At 41.2% G+C, this 13484-nt stretch overlaps 1 protein-coding gene across 3 annotated transcripts; it reads right to left on the bottom strand.

Moving 5' to 3' along the window:
- Window positions 1–1317: 1317 nt before the first annotated feature.
- Window positions 1318–9502, bottom strand: NGDN (neuroguidin). Of its 3 annotated transcripts, none has more exons than XM_028135199.2 (11): window positions 9432–9502; window positions 9055–9114; window positions 8376–8447; window positions 4083–4220; window positions 3743–3827; window positions 3604–3656; window positions 3255–3375; window positions 2996–3164; window positions 2115–2271; window positions 1914–1971; window positions 1318–1483 (listed from the first exon to the last, which is right to left on the bottom strand). In XM_028135199.2, the coding sequence occupies exons 1-11, from the start codon at window positions 9450–9452 to the stop codon at window positions 1464–1466; spliced, it is 954 nt and encodes a 317-aa protein (XP_027991000.2). In that variant the 5' UTR covers window positions 9453–9502; the 3' UTR covers window positions 1318–1463. The 3 variants fall into 3 exon arrangements, with proteins under 3 accessions (XP_027991000.2, XP_054572439.1, XP_027991003.2); XM_054716464.1 differs by lacking the exon at window positions 9432–9502 and adding an exon at window positions 9377–9397; XM_028135202.2 differs by lacking the exon at window positions 9432–9502 and adding an exon at window positions 9233–9248.
- Between the last annotated feature and the right edge of the window lie 3982 nt (window positions 9503–13484).

The raw sequence follows: 13484 nt of genomic DNA, 5'->3' as shown, positions 1-13484 counted from the left end.
GACTTGGCAGATAATTCTGTGAGATTTCCATTTCTTTGGTCTTTAAGCTAGGAACTTTCTTTCTGCCTGCTTGCTGGCATTCTTTTGCAAGCTCTTTGTAAAGGGCTGGCCTTTACTGACTAGTAAACTGAGGCCTTAGTTGAAGGAGGGCCAAAGAGGCTGAAAAACACAAGACTATACAGATTCATCATACTCTAGTCTTCTCATTCACTGTTCTCTCCAGATAAACTCAATAACTGAGCTAAGATCAGCCCTGCGTTCATGCCATTTTAGAAAGAAAAGAAAAACATCCAGAGAAATGGAGACAAGAGTAACTGACTGATGAGGAAAAGTTCCATCTTGCTTTTGATTAGTCAAGCATCAAAAGGTTTTCTGAACCACTGATGCCACCTGGTGGCCAGCAAGATACATTTAAAAAACTTAAAATTCATGTATCACAGGAACTTGGGACAACGTGAGTTGAAAAGTTGACTATAATACGCTAATCTCTCAATTTTTCAAAATTTTTGTTTAATCCTCACCGGAGAATATTTTTTCCACTGCCTTTTTTTTTTTTTAATTAATCCTCACCTGAAGAGATTTTTCTACTGATCTTTTAGAGAGAATAGAAGAGAGAGGGAAAGAAACATCAATGTGAGAGAAACATTTAAATCAAACAAATCAATTGGTTGTCTCCTGCACACCCCAGATCAGGGCCCAGGCTGGGGAGGAGCCTGTAACCAAGGTACGTGCCCTAGACCAGAATTGATCCCGGGACCCTTTGGTCCACAGGCTGATACTCTATCCATTGAGCCAAACCAGCTAGGGCTCCATTGCTTTTTAAAAAGAGTATGAGGGAGAGAGGGAAGGAGGGAGGTTGGGGGAAAAGAGAATGAGAGAGAGAGAGAGAGAGAGAGAGAGAGAGAGAGAGAGAGAGAGAGAGAGAGAGAGAGAGAGAAAATAGTATGTAAGAGAGATACATCAATTGGTTGCCTCCTGCACAAGCCCTGACAGGGGCCGAGGATCGAACCTGCAACCCAGGTACTTGACTGTGAATCAAACCCACAACTCTGTGGTGCACGGGCCAACATTCTAAGCACTGAGCAATACTGGCTAGAGCTCATTTATTTATTTATTTTGTTAAATAACCAATTTCTAGTTTCTATTATAAAACAAAAAACACCTATATAGAGCCAAACTTCTCCCACTCCCCCCAAAACCTCATCTTTCTTTTTTCTTTTTTTCTTTTTTTTTTAAAACCTCATCTTTCCATTTTATTGCCCTCTCACCTAAAATACCCCAGGCCCAGCAAATGAGTCATACATGTGCAATAGGGGCTTCAATTCGTAAGTAAAATCAGTTTTATTAACAGATTTCCACATGTCCAGAGCAAACAATACATTCCGAGGAAAAGAACCTACATACAGTGCAATTGGAAGTATCCCAGGATGACAAAAAATATATAAAAATATGTACACCCACAATCACCGCCGCCTCCGAAAACCTGAAAGGAAGGGAAATCAAGAATGAGGAAAAGGACAGTTGGAAAAGCTGAAGGAACAGAACAAAAAGACATCTAAAGAGAAGGCCACTAGGCACTACTCTATATCCTCCTAGGACAAAAGACTAGAAGTAGGAAGAAATTGAAGTGGGATAATGGTTTCTTCAAGTGACACTTTAATAGTTTTATTTAAGGAAGCATGAAAAGGTGTGGGAGCTTAGAGAAACAATCCAGAAATTTCTTCTGTGAATTATGCTGATTTTCAGCTTGGGAAAGAAGAAAAATAAAATCCCACCTCTAAAGAGATTAATGACCAGCATGGAAGAGATATTATAGGGCTTAGTAAGACCTAGGATGGCAAATTCAAAGCTGGCATCCCAATTCATACTCTCCACCCTGCACTTGATCACCTAACTCCTAGCCATTTACTGACCTTTTTTCTTCCGACCTTTCTTGGATATCTTCTTCCGCTTCTTAATAGGATTCTGATCCTGGAGACAGATGGAGAAGTAAAGGAATGGCAGTGCGAGTACAAGTGCTGGTATCTCTTCCCCAGTTTCCCATAGCAACAAGCCCCACATACATTTGTCTGAAAGCATGAAGGCCACCTCCCACCACTGTATCACAACCTCACCTCATCAAGATGAGGGGTTCCTCCTGTCAAAGCACTGATGTCACTGAAGTGCGTGAGAGAATGAAGCTGTGAGCTCATGACATTTGCACGTTTTCGTCGTCCTTTCTCTCGCTTACTGACACTTAAACGCACCATCATGCTCTCCTCATAGTTAATCCTGTCAGAGAAACACAGACACTGTTTCTAACATGCTCAGTCCACAAGACACAAGCTGCAGCCCAGAACCTGGGCCCAGACATTTACTCACCCCTTATTATGACAGTTCTCAACAGATTTCATAGCAGGGCAATATAGTATTTGGTAAGGACATAGCAAATGCTCAACACTGAACTTCCTCAAGGAAACATCCTTTGTGCTAGAATTTCCCTCCTCCCTACTGATGAACTCACAGCCCAACCACTGGAATATTTAAACTATTATTATATCAGAAAACTCTTATATTTCAGATCTATAGACAGGATTAGCTACATGGGCCCCTTCACTCAAACCCATCAACTGGGCAAAGTCAATGAGTCTGTATTTAAGTGACAATCACTTTTCTACTTCTCTTCCCTGAACTTATCTAGTACTCTTGATGCCATTACAAAAACCTACTTTAAAGTGAGAGCTGTGATAGTGAAATCCAGAATGTTAAAGCCCTACTAGGTGGAACTGCATATATTCTCCTTCATATAGCATTTGCTCAGTTGGGAGTGGCGGTGGGGGATATCTTTTTCCTAGTTCTTAGTCTGTACTTCAAACCCCTATGTCCTCCCAAGTTTTCCACTCCATTTTCTATATAATGTGGGTTCGTTTGGCACTAGACTTAACCATATTCATCCAAAGCACAAGAACAAGTCTCTACAGCGCAGAAAGCAATGTCTAATTACAAGGACTCAGACCTGTGTTGATCCTCCTGACTCTGGCGAGTAACATGAGGATGCCGGGCATCACGGATTTCCTCTGGAGCATCTGAGTACTGCTCCTTAAGTTCACGAATGACAGAGCTACTCAATGCTCGCCTCTTGGCTCGTTCTAGACGCTTCTTTTCCCGCTCAGCCTCCGTTTCATCTGTGATAAAAATTAGCAAAGGTTATCCCAGAACAGAGAAAAGAAGAGAAACTCAATTCACACTGAGGAGGTGGTAGCCACGGTTCATACCATAATGTACTGGCACCAAGCGTGGTGGAACATATTTCTTAACTGCTCCATTTGCAGATTTCTTCCCTGAAGCCCCAGCCTGTCCTTCCTCTGCTTCATCTTCCTCATCCTCAGAGCTCAACTATAAAAAGAATATAATGTTCACAAACTTAGGAAGTGTTTAGAAAAGCCAAACCTGGTATACCCCAGGGAGGTGGGAAAATAAAAGGCAGAAGGGGGAAATCTCATACCCAACACTCTAAGGCACAAGCTGGGAATCAAGAGTAGTAAGAGAATCCCAGGAGATCCAGGATCACCACGAGGCTCATTCAGGCTTATTCAGGAAAATCAGGATAACGCAACCCCTTACCTTGCTCATCATATTGCTGGGATGAGGCTTAAAACGGAGTGGGTCATTCTCACCTGAAACATAAAAAACCCCAAGAGATTTTATAAGATTTTGGACTTTATGATGGAATCCACATAACCTGACAGCTTCTCCCACTTACTGAGGCTGCCTGTCACTGCAGTCTTGACCAGTTTGTCAATTTGATACTTCAGTTTTTGGTCCAAGGGACGAAGTTTTTCCAAAACCTGTAACATGGTTAGAAAGGATCACATTCCCTTCCCAAAGTTAAGCACGCACCAGAGTCCCTATATTAAGTTGCCAGATAAAGCACTTAATTAGCATATGCACAAAGTTAGAACCAAAGAAGAGAAAAATACTATCTTTCCTTTGGTTTCCTCACTTAAATATGAGAACATTCACTTAAATGAGAGCTATTGTGTGACCGTCCTGGAGTTCAGGATTTGGAAACCTAGGACTCTAAGATGCCAAATACTTTATACCGTGCGAATCTCCACCAGTCTCAAAACTGCAGCATGTCCCTGAAGAGACCCTCCTGAGGCTTTGTCCAGGATGAGATGGCTCAAATCCATAAGGTACATGAGCAGCAACTGGTCTTTCACTTCCAAGAGGCTGAGACCCTGAGTTAAACAAAACAATAAGAGATGCAAACTCTGTTTTAGCCAGAGAATCAGGAGGAGAGCCTAGGACAAACAGGACAATCTTTTCCAAGTTCAAGTTTTTCCCAATCAATTCATATAAGATATCTGGAGTAATCTCAAGGGGGTGGCTGTACCTGAAATGGCCACAGAGAAAATTATGCTAACAAGAGAGAAGCAGAGCTCAGAGCCCTTTTAAAACACAGTAAGAGCAAGAAAATCAGTAAAGTATCCCCAAAATAACTACAGCAGGATTTCTCAACCTCAGAGCTATTAACATTTAGGGACAGATCATTTGTGGACTGCTGTCTAGGCGCTGGAGAATGCTCAGCAGCATCACTGGCCGCTACTCACTGATAACCCCTCAAGTTGTGACAATAAAAAATGCCTCCAGCCCAGCCAGTGTTGCTCAGTGGTTAAGCATTGACTCATGAATCAGGAGGTCATGGTTCCATTCCTGGTGAGGGCACATACCCAGGTTTCAGGCTCAATCCCCAGTGGGAGGCGTGCAGGAAACAGCCAATCAATGATTCTCTCTCATCATTAAGGTTTCTATCTCTTTCTCTCCCCCCCACCCCTTCCTCTCTGAAATAAATAAAAACACATTTTTAAAAAATGCCTCCATAATGATGAATTTTAAACTAATTTAATCAAAAACAATTACTGATTTTATCCCCATACAATGGAATTATACAATATAGGTAAAAACAATGATCTATACATACTGACATAATTCATCATACTAACTTAGTTTCATATCACAACACTTTCTACACTCTGAAGAAAATGTGTGTAATATGGTTCCAACTAAATTGGGGGAGTATGATGCACACATTTTATATGTATAAAAATATGTCTGGAAAATAACACATAATTAACAACTTCTATCCCCGGAGAGCAAAATGAGAAAAAAAAGAAGAAATGGAGTGCTTGTACTGTGAAACTGTTTTTTCATCAAGCATGTGTTACTTTTATAATAAAAGAAATTTCCAAAAAAATGTACCCTAGTGGTTATCTTAGAACAGGAGTCCTCAAACTACGGCCCACGGGCCACATGCGGGTGTTTTTGCCGTTTTGTTTTTTACTTCAAAATAAGATATGTGCAGTGTGCATAGGAATTTGTTCATAGTTTTTTTTTAAACTATAGTCCGGCCCTCCAATGGTCTGAGGGACAGTGAACTGGCCCCCTGTTTAAAAAGTTTGAGGACCCCTTTCTTAGAACAGTGATTATATAAAACTTTTAATTTTCTTCTTTGTGTTTTTACGTATCTGCCAAACTTTCTAAAATTAAAAGTTTATTATATTTACAGGCAGAAAATTGAACAAATATGTTTATTCTTTTAAGTAAAAAAAAGTACAATGTGTTAGCACTGACTTAACCTAGTTATTTTTAAAAAAGGAGTCACTGTTGTATAAAACTGAGAAAGTCCATATTCCTAGGAAGAGCCATATCAATCTTTTGTATTTCTGTGGGGTCTGCTGTTATTTCGCCTCTTTCATTTCTGATTTTGTTTATTTGGGTCCTCTCTCTTTGCTTCTTGGTGAGCCTGGCTACAGGTTCATCAATCTTGTTTATCCTTTCAAAGAACCAGCTCTTAGTTTCATTGATCTTTTGTATTGTTTTTTTTTTTTTGGTCTCTATTTCATTTATTTCTGCTCTGATCTTTATTTTATTTTTAAAAAACATATTTTTATTGGTTTCAGAGAGGAAGGGAGAGGGAGAGATAGAAACATCAATGATGAAAGAGAATCATTGATCGGCTGCCTCCTGCACGCCCCCTACTGGGGATTGAGCCTGCAACCTGGGCATGTGCCCTTGACCGGAATTGAACCTGGGACCCCTCAGTCGCAGGCTGACGCTCTATCCACTGAGCCAAACCAGATAGGGCTCTGATCTTTATTATCTCCTTCCTTCTCCTTCCTGGGCTTTTCTTGTTACTCTCTTTCTAATTCTTTAAGTTGTAGAGTTTGATAATTTATAGTTTTTCTTGTTTTTTGAGGTAGGCTTGTAATGCTATGAACGTCCCTCTCAGGACTGCTTTCACTGTGTCCCATAGGCTTTGGATTGTTGTGTTTTCATTGTTATTTGTTCTAGGAAGACCTATATCAAACAGGTTAAATACTCTGCCTAAGATTACAGAGTAATAGGAATAGAACTGGGATTAAAACTTAGTCTGAGTCTAACAAAATAAGCTCTTAAAATCAGCATTCGTGTAGTACAGGAGAATAAGCAAAGGATTTAAAGGCAGACAAATTGAGTTTAACTTTTGAATTAGGTATTCAGTAATCAAATATTGAGTAAGTCACTTAACCTTCTAATATCAGTCTCCTCATCTGTAATATGAACACTATTTCCTTCCTGTGTCAAAGAGCAATTATGAGGTGCAAATAAGATAACATGAAAACACTTTGTAACCTATAAAACACCTAGTTAAAGTCTTTGGTGATAAGCTAGTAAATATCTGCTCAATGAATAAACAAATATATAGTGATCTGAGATACATGCTGGCAGCCCATTTCAAAAAGGCATTTAATTGCCGAAACCGGTTTGGCTCAGTGGATAGAGCATCAGCCTGTGGACTCAAGGGTCCCGGGTTCGATTCCGGTCAAGGGCATGTACCTTGGTTGCTGGCACATCCCCAGTAGGGGGTGTGCAGGAGGCAGCTGATCGATGTTTCTAACTCTCTGTCCCTCTCCCTTCCTCTCTGTAAAAAGTCAATAAAAATATATTTTTTTTAAAAAGGCATTAAATTGAAGCAAAGCATGGTACCCAGAATAAAGACGGCCAAGAGTTTGAGAAGTAGGCTCTTCTGACATGCGTGGCACTGCCAAGTGCAAGCTGAGTTACAAGCACGAGAGAAACACAAAAAAGGAAGAAAAAGCAGATTAAAAAAATAATCAGAAAGTATAAAAATAGACAAGAACAAAATTTAATGATGAGAAAGAAAAGACAAAGAGAATATATTAAAAATGCTCTTATGCCCGGCTGGTTGTGTTTCAATGGTTGAGCCTTGACCGGTGAACCAGGAGGTCATGGTTTGATTCCTGCTCAGGGAATAGGCCCAGGTTGTGGGCTCGGTCCCCAGTAGGGGGCATGCAGGAGGCAGCAAATCAATGATTCTCATCATTGATGTTTCTCTTTCTCCCTCTCCTCTCTCTGAAATCAATAAAAAAATAAAAATTTAAAATGCTGTTAGCTATCTTTCTAAAGAAAACTGCTTTCCAAAGAATAAATCCCATGATTAAAAATCCTCCAATGCTTCTTATTATCCTACTGCAATAATTTTCATACTTTTTTTAACCTATGGTATGTTTTGCTTAAATAATATCTCAGCAAAAAAGTTCAATATATAAAACAGATGACACCAGATTTTCCAGTTCAAGTAAGTAGAGGAATCCAGAACCCTCTGTTTATACTGGCCATACTAAATGATCCCTGAGAAGGTTCTATAAGACGTTAACTTATAAACCACCATCTTTCAATTTTAAGATGCACACTGTTTTCATATTTTGACATCTCTGAAGTCAAGATGCATCTTTTAATCAACAGTATTTTAATATATGTCACAGATTAACAGGTAGCATTTTTTCTTAATATATATAAAATGAGTGATGTTCTCCATTAACAGCATTATCTTGGATTAGAAGAAACACAATAGTTAACTCCTCAGTTGACAAGACTTCTCACAATCACTCCTTTTCCAGTCTTTTTTCCTACCCCTAACACACACACACACACACTCTAAAGGACTTAGCTCCTCTCCCAGAATATCACCATGCTTTCAGGACTCTGTGCCTTTACACATCTGCTTCTTTCTGTACTTCTGACTCCTATTTATTCCTCACAATCCTGTTACCTTCTCTGATAAGCCTTCCCTGACTTCCTCTGCTCCTCTGGCAATTATTTAATCTTTCTCCTCGGCTTGCACAGCACTCATCATGACTCTGCAACATGGCTGCTACTGCTTATACCTATTAGTTTGATCTGTCTTACTCGCTAGACTTCAGCACAGAAACTGGGCTTTATTCGTCTTTAAAGCTCCAGCACTTAGTATACAAGACATTCAATAAACCTATGGTGAAAGAACTGTTAAGAACATCAATTCAGGGGATGCTTACACTTAAAGTATGTCTTACCTTCTCTGTAGGATAGGTTCCAGCTTGAACTTTTTTTGTCAGAGCTTGAATTTGTGCAGTTACAGCCATTACCTGAAATTAGTCCAAATAAAACTGCTGACTAGAATACATCAAGTGATCTCTGTAAACTGTAAAGGGCAAAAGCTAAACAATGCCACCTAAAAGTTATCTTAAACACTGTTCAACGTACAGTATTTTCTTTTCAGTTCTGGAAAAGAATAAAGAGGGATGGTTTCTGATACTTCTTCAAAAGGTAGAAAAAACTTTTCACCTCTTCTTAAAGCTAAAGAAATCACCTTACCAAAGCATGGGGAAGCCATGGGGACTATACCTTTATCTGTAACGGCTGAACTTACAATGCACAGAACTACATAAATGTGTACTAGCTGGGCATCCAAAAAGCAAGTCGCATCACCTTTCCCAGCATCAGTTTCCTTAACTATAAGAATAAAGGAAACGGATTCAGATAATTTTTTCTTAAGTTTTCTGTATTCCTTTGGATGCAGAAGTCAATTACTTTTCATTGTAGCCTGAAAAGGGCTTCATCAAATCATTTTGCTTTTATGGTATTGGGTAGCATTCAAATATATGCTCCCAAATCAACAAAGTTTGGAGGTGAAGTACAGGAAGTCAAAGTCAATCGCTGATTAATCTATTCCAAAAGGGTGATATTACTCACCTGCTCCTGGAGGTTTTTCAAAAGTGCCACCGCTCTCGGCAGGTCTGACTCCAGCACCTCCTATAGGAGGGAGAATAAAGAAAAGCCATTCTTCCCTCAGGATTATGAGGTGGAAAGGCCCCCACTTTCCTTCGGACACCCCACACTTCCGGCCTTCCCACTCCTGTTCACAACTTGCCTGCTAGCCGGCCAGCCCCTCAAAGGTTACTGGTGAGGAGCGGTAATTCCAGCCCCGTTTCCCCACGCTGTGCCAGGGAGGCTGCCTCCCTGAAGCTACTTTCATCACCACCCTTCCCTCGCGCCAATGATTTGCCTGAGTTACTTAGGGTAAAGGAAGCATCCACGATAGCAACCGGAGAAAGAGTATGAGGACACACCGTAGGCACCGGCGCCGCCATTGCCACAAAGCCCGCCCCTTCCGGAGTCGTACTTCCTGGTTGATAGACTGATGGACAACCACCGCTTGCAAATCTAAGCCAATAGGAATAGGGATGTCTCACTTCCGCCTCGAACAGGATGTACTAGACGAGGGACAGGGGCCAGCCAATGGAATAGAAGAACTGGTTAAATCCGGAAGGGAGCTAATGACGTAAAGATGTTTTCGGAAAGAAACATGTGATTAGTAAATTGAGTAGAATGATCGAAGCTAAACCAATAAAAACTGGGCAAATGATTGATTGGCAGTTACAGAGGCCCAATGGAAAAAAGGAGTTAGCAGAGCTAACGGAGAGCGTATTGGCTCCGGGATGCCGCAGGACCCAGAGTCTTTTCACGACGCTTCCCTTGCGGGGCCTGAGCCAGCCTCTAGGCGGCGGGCCTCCGCTTGTCTCTGAGGAGGTGGCCACGTTGTGCAGCTGCTGTCGCCTGCGGCTGCTCCAACGCTGGTCGTGACAAATTGCTCACAAACCCCAAGGCCCTTGGATGGGTTTTGTGACCGTCCTTCGGTGTAACCATGGAACTTTGTTTATCTGTAAATAAGACAATTGGGCGAGAGAAGCCGGAGCCAGGGTTTAGACACGGACAACCAGGACACTTGCCTTCTTCGTGCGCATCTGAGGGCGCTACGGAAAGACACCTCCCCTTCCCTCCCTCCCCCCCATGCCGCCCCAACACTCCTCATCACTACCAGTTTGGAGACATGAAAGGGAGTACGTTTTACAAATAACGAAGCCGGTTCAGATTTAGGTGACTTGCCCCTGGTCACACAGGTCCACAGCAGAACTTGGTTCAAACCCAGCCTATGCATATTTCCTTATGTCCTACCTCAAATTTTCTCAACACTCTCAACTGTGTCAGTTCACTCCTGCTTCTCACAGGTAAAGTAAGTTGGGTGGGTAGGAGTCGTTCTCTTTGTCTGCCTTAGGAAATAAGCACCGCAAGAGCAAATGAAGGTCTTGAATTTGCCCGCAACTGCAGAGCGGATTTAGGACCAGAAATCGGTTCTGACTTGGGGCTGCCTTCTGGAATTAAGGAAGGACTAACCTCTATATCTCAGCAGCCAGGGTGAGGAAGTCCTGGTTTCTAAATCATCTGCTGGACTCAAGAAGAAGGCAAGGGGAATCCAGTCTCCATGCCTTTATTTCTAACATTTACTTGCTGCTTCAGGCCCAGCATGCAAGCTCAGGGTGCTTTAACAGCCTACTCAGTCAATTAACCAACAGTTTTTGTACCATTTGTCAGGATTTGTATTAGGAAAAGTTTCCATTTCAACAAATTCACAAGTTAGGTCACAAATAAGCTTTTCCTTTCCTTGGAACTTGAAATTTAATTTGTTCTTATGCATTATATCAATGACAAATTACACTGCCTTGTTTTGTTTTTGATTATTAAATATTTATCAGCCATTTTGTTACAAGAAAATCTTGGAGTTAACAGTACAGTAAATCTTTATAAAACTCTTCTAGGACTCAACTAGTGTTGGCAAAGAAGGCAAGATCATAAACTGGCAATCATAACATTTGCACATACATACTGAGTAAATTTTTAATAGCTTTATTGAGATTTAATACATATATGTCACCCATTTAAAGCATATAATTCAATACATTTTAGTATATTCCTGAGTTGTGCAAATATCATAATTTTAGAACAATTTTATCACACTCTAAAGGAATGTGCCCAATAGCAGTCCCCCTTTTTTTTTTTCACCTCCAGTCCTAGGCAATCACTAATCTTTGCCTATTCTGGGCATTGCATAAAAATGGAATCATACAATATATGGTCTTTTGTGACTGGCACTTTCACTTAGCATAATGTTTTCAAAGTTCATCTATGCTATAGCATGTATTGTAACTTTATGCCTTTTTGTTGCTGAATATTTCATTGTATGGATATGCCACATTTTATTTATGCATTCATCAGTTGATGGACATTTGAGTTGTTTCCACTTATTGGCTGATGTGAATAGTTCTATGAACATTTGTATACAAGCTTTTGTGGAGAAGTATGTTTTCATATTTCTTGAGTATGTACCTAGGAATGGAGTTGCTGGGTCACATAGTAACTCTGTTTAACCATTTGAGGAACTTGTAGACTGTTTTCCAAAGAGGATAAACCATTCTACATTCCCACCAGCAATGAATGAGGCTTCCAATTTCTCCAAAGCCTTGCCAACACTTGCTTTAATCTGTCTTCTTATTGTAGCCCCCTAGTGAATATGAATTAGTATCTCATTGTGATATTGATTTGCATTTCCCTAGTGGCTAGTGATGTTAAGCATCTTTTGATGTGCTTATGGGCCATTTGTATATCTTCTTTGAAGAAATGTCTATTCTGATCATTTGTCCATTTTTAATTGGGTTATTTGTCTTTTTATTATTGGTTGTAAGAATTCTTTTTATATTCTGGATACACGTCCCTTATCAAATATATGATTTCCAAATATTTTCTCCCATTCTGTGGGTTGTCTTTTAACTTGCTTGATATGTATCATTTGAAGCACAAAGTTTTTAATTTTGATGAAGTTCAACGTATCTAATTTTTCTTTGGTTGCTTGTGCTTTAGGTATCATATCTAAGAAGCCATTGCTTTATACAAGGTTATGAAGATTTATGCTTATGTTTTATACTAAGAGTTTAATTTTTACAGTTAGGTCTTTGATCCATATTGAGTTAATTTTTGTGTATGGTGTGATATAGGGCTCCACCTTCATTATTTTTCATTTTAATATCCTGTTGTCCCTCCACCATTTGTTGAAAAAACTATTTCTTCCCCATTGAATTATCTTGCATCTTTTTTGAAAATTAATTGACCATAAATGTACAAGTTTATTTCTGGACTCTTAATTCTATTTCATTGGTCTATCTTTATGTCTGTCCTTATACCAGTACCATACTATGTTACCTTTGTAATAAGTTTTGAAATTGGGAAGTGTGAGTCCTTTAAGATTATTTGACTATTCTAGGTCCCTTGCATTTTTATATGAACTTTAGGATCAGTTTGTAAATTTTTACAAAAAAAGCTAACTGGACTTTGGATAGGGATTGCATTGAATCTGTAGATCAATTTGGAGACTGTTGCCATGTTAACAATATTAAGCCTTCTGATCCATGAGCATGAAATGTCTTTCTAATTGTTTAGGTCTTTAAAATGTTCTTTCAATAATCTATATATACAAAAGCCTAAGCGACTGAACAACTGAACGACCGGTTGCTATGATGCACACTGACCACCAGGAGGCAGGTGGTCAACACAGGAGCTTCCCCCTGGTGGTCAGTGCTCTCCCATAGCCAACCTCCCTTGACCCCCCTCTCCACCCCACGCCAGCCTGCCCCGATGGCCCTGATCAGGGCGGGCCAGCTGGCCAACCTCCCTCAGCCCCTCCCCCAGGCCTGCTCGCCCCAATCGGCCCTGGGCCCTGATCTGGGCGGGAGACAGCCCTGATTGGCCCTGATTACCAGCCAGGCCAAGGGACCCCACCTGTGCACGTATTTGTGCACTGGGCCTCTAGTCTATATATAAAAAGCCAGGAACTGGAACACCATAACTATCAGAACAACCGGGCGCTATGACACCCACTGCAGCCAGTAAACTGGCCCAATCAGGGGGTGGGGCCGGCCGGCCAACCTCCTGCAGCCCCTCCCCCCACCTAGCCCCACCCCAGATCGGCCTCCCCAACCCCGATCAGGGGCAGGGCTGGCCAGCCAACCACCTATGGCCCCTCCCCAAGGCCGCTGGCCCCCAATCGGCCCCCGCACCCCGATTGGGTGCGAGACGTACCAGCCAATCACCCACGGTCCCTCCTCCCAGCCAACCCTGTTGGCCAGCCAACTTCCCACCATCTCCTCCTCCTGACAGGCCCGGCCACGATCCGCCCTGGTGGGGGCCAGGCCAGTCGGACCCCACCCGTGCATGAATTCGAGCACTGGGCCTCTAGTATTTTATAGTTTTCAGAGAGTAAATTTTTCACTTCTTTTGTTAAATTCATTCTT

Source organism: Eptesicus fuscus, chromosome 5 (genome assembly GCF_027574615.1).
Source record: "Eptesicus fuscus isolate TK198812 chromosome 5, DD_ASM_mEF_20220401, whole genome shotgun sequence".
Lineage (NCBI taxonomy): Eukaryota > Metazoa > Chordata > Mammalia > Chiroptera > Vespertilionidae > Eptesicus > Eptesicus fuscus.
The sequence above is the reverse complement of the archived record's forward strand: the minus strand, read 5'-3'. Positions and strand labels throughout refer to the sequence as shown.

What these genes read in the sequence shown, in the direction of transcription:
- NGDN (XM_028135199.2), bottom strand. Translation starts at nt 9,452, where the DNA reads ATGGCGGCGCCGGTGCCTACG. An exon ending in GAACCTATCCTACAGAGAAG is followed by an intron (nt 4,221 to 8,375) that starts GTAAGACATACT and finishes TGTTTAACTCAG; the next exon opens with GGTCTCAGCCTCTTGGAAGT. An exon ending in TGCAGTGACAGGCAGCCTCA is followed by an intron (nt 3,657 to 3,742) that starts GTAAGTGGGAGA and finishes TTTATGTTTCAG; the next exon opens with GTGAGAATGACCCACTCCGT.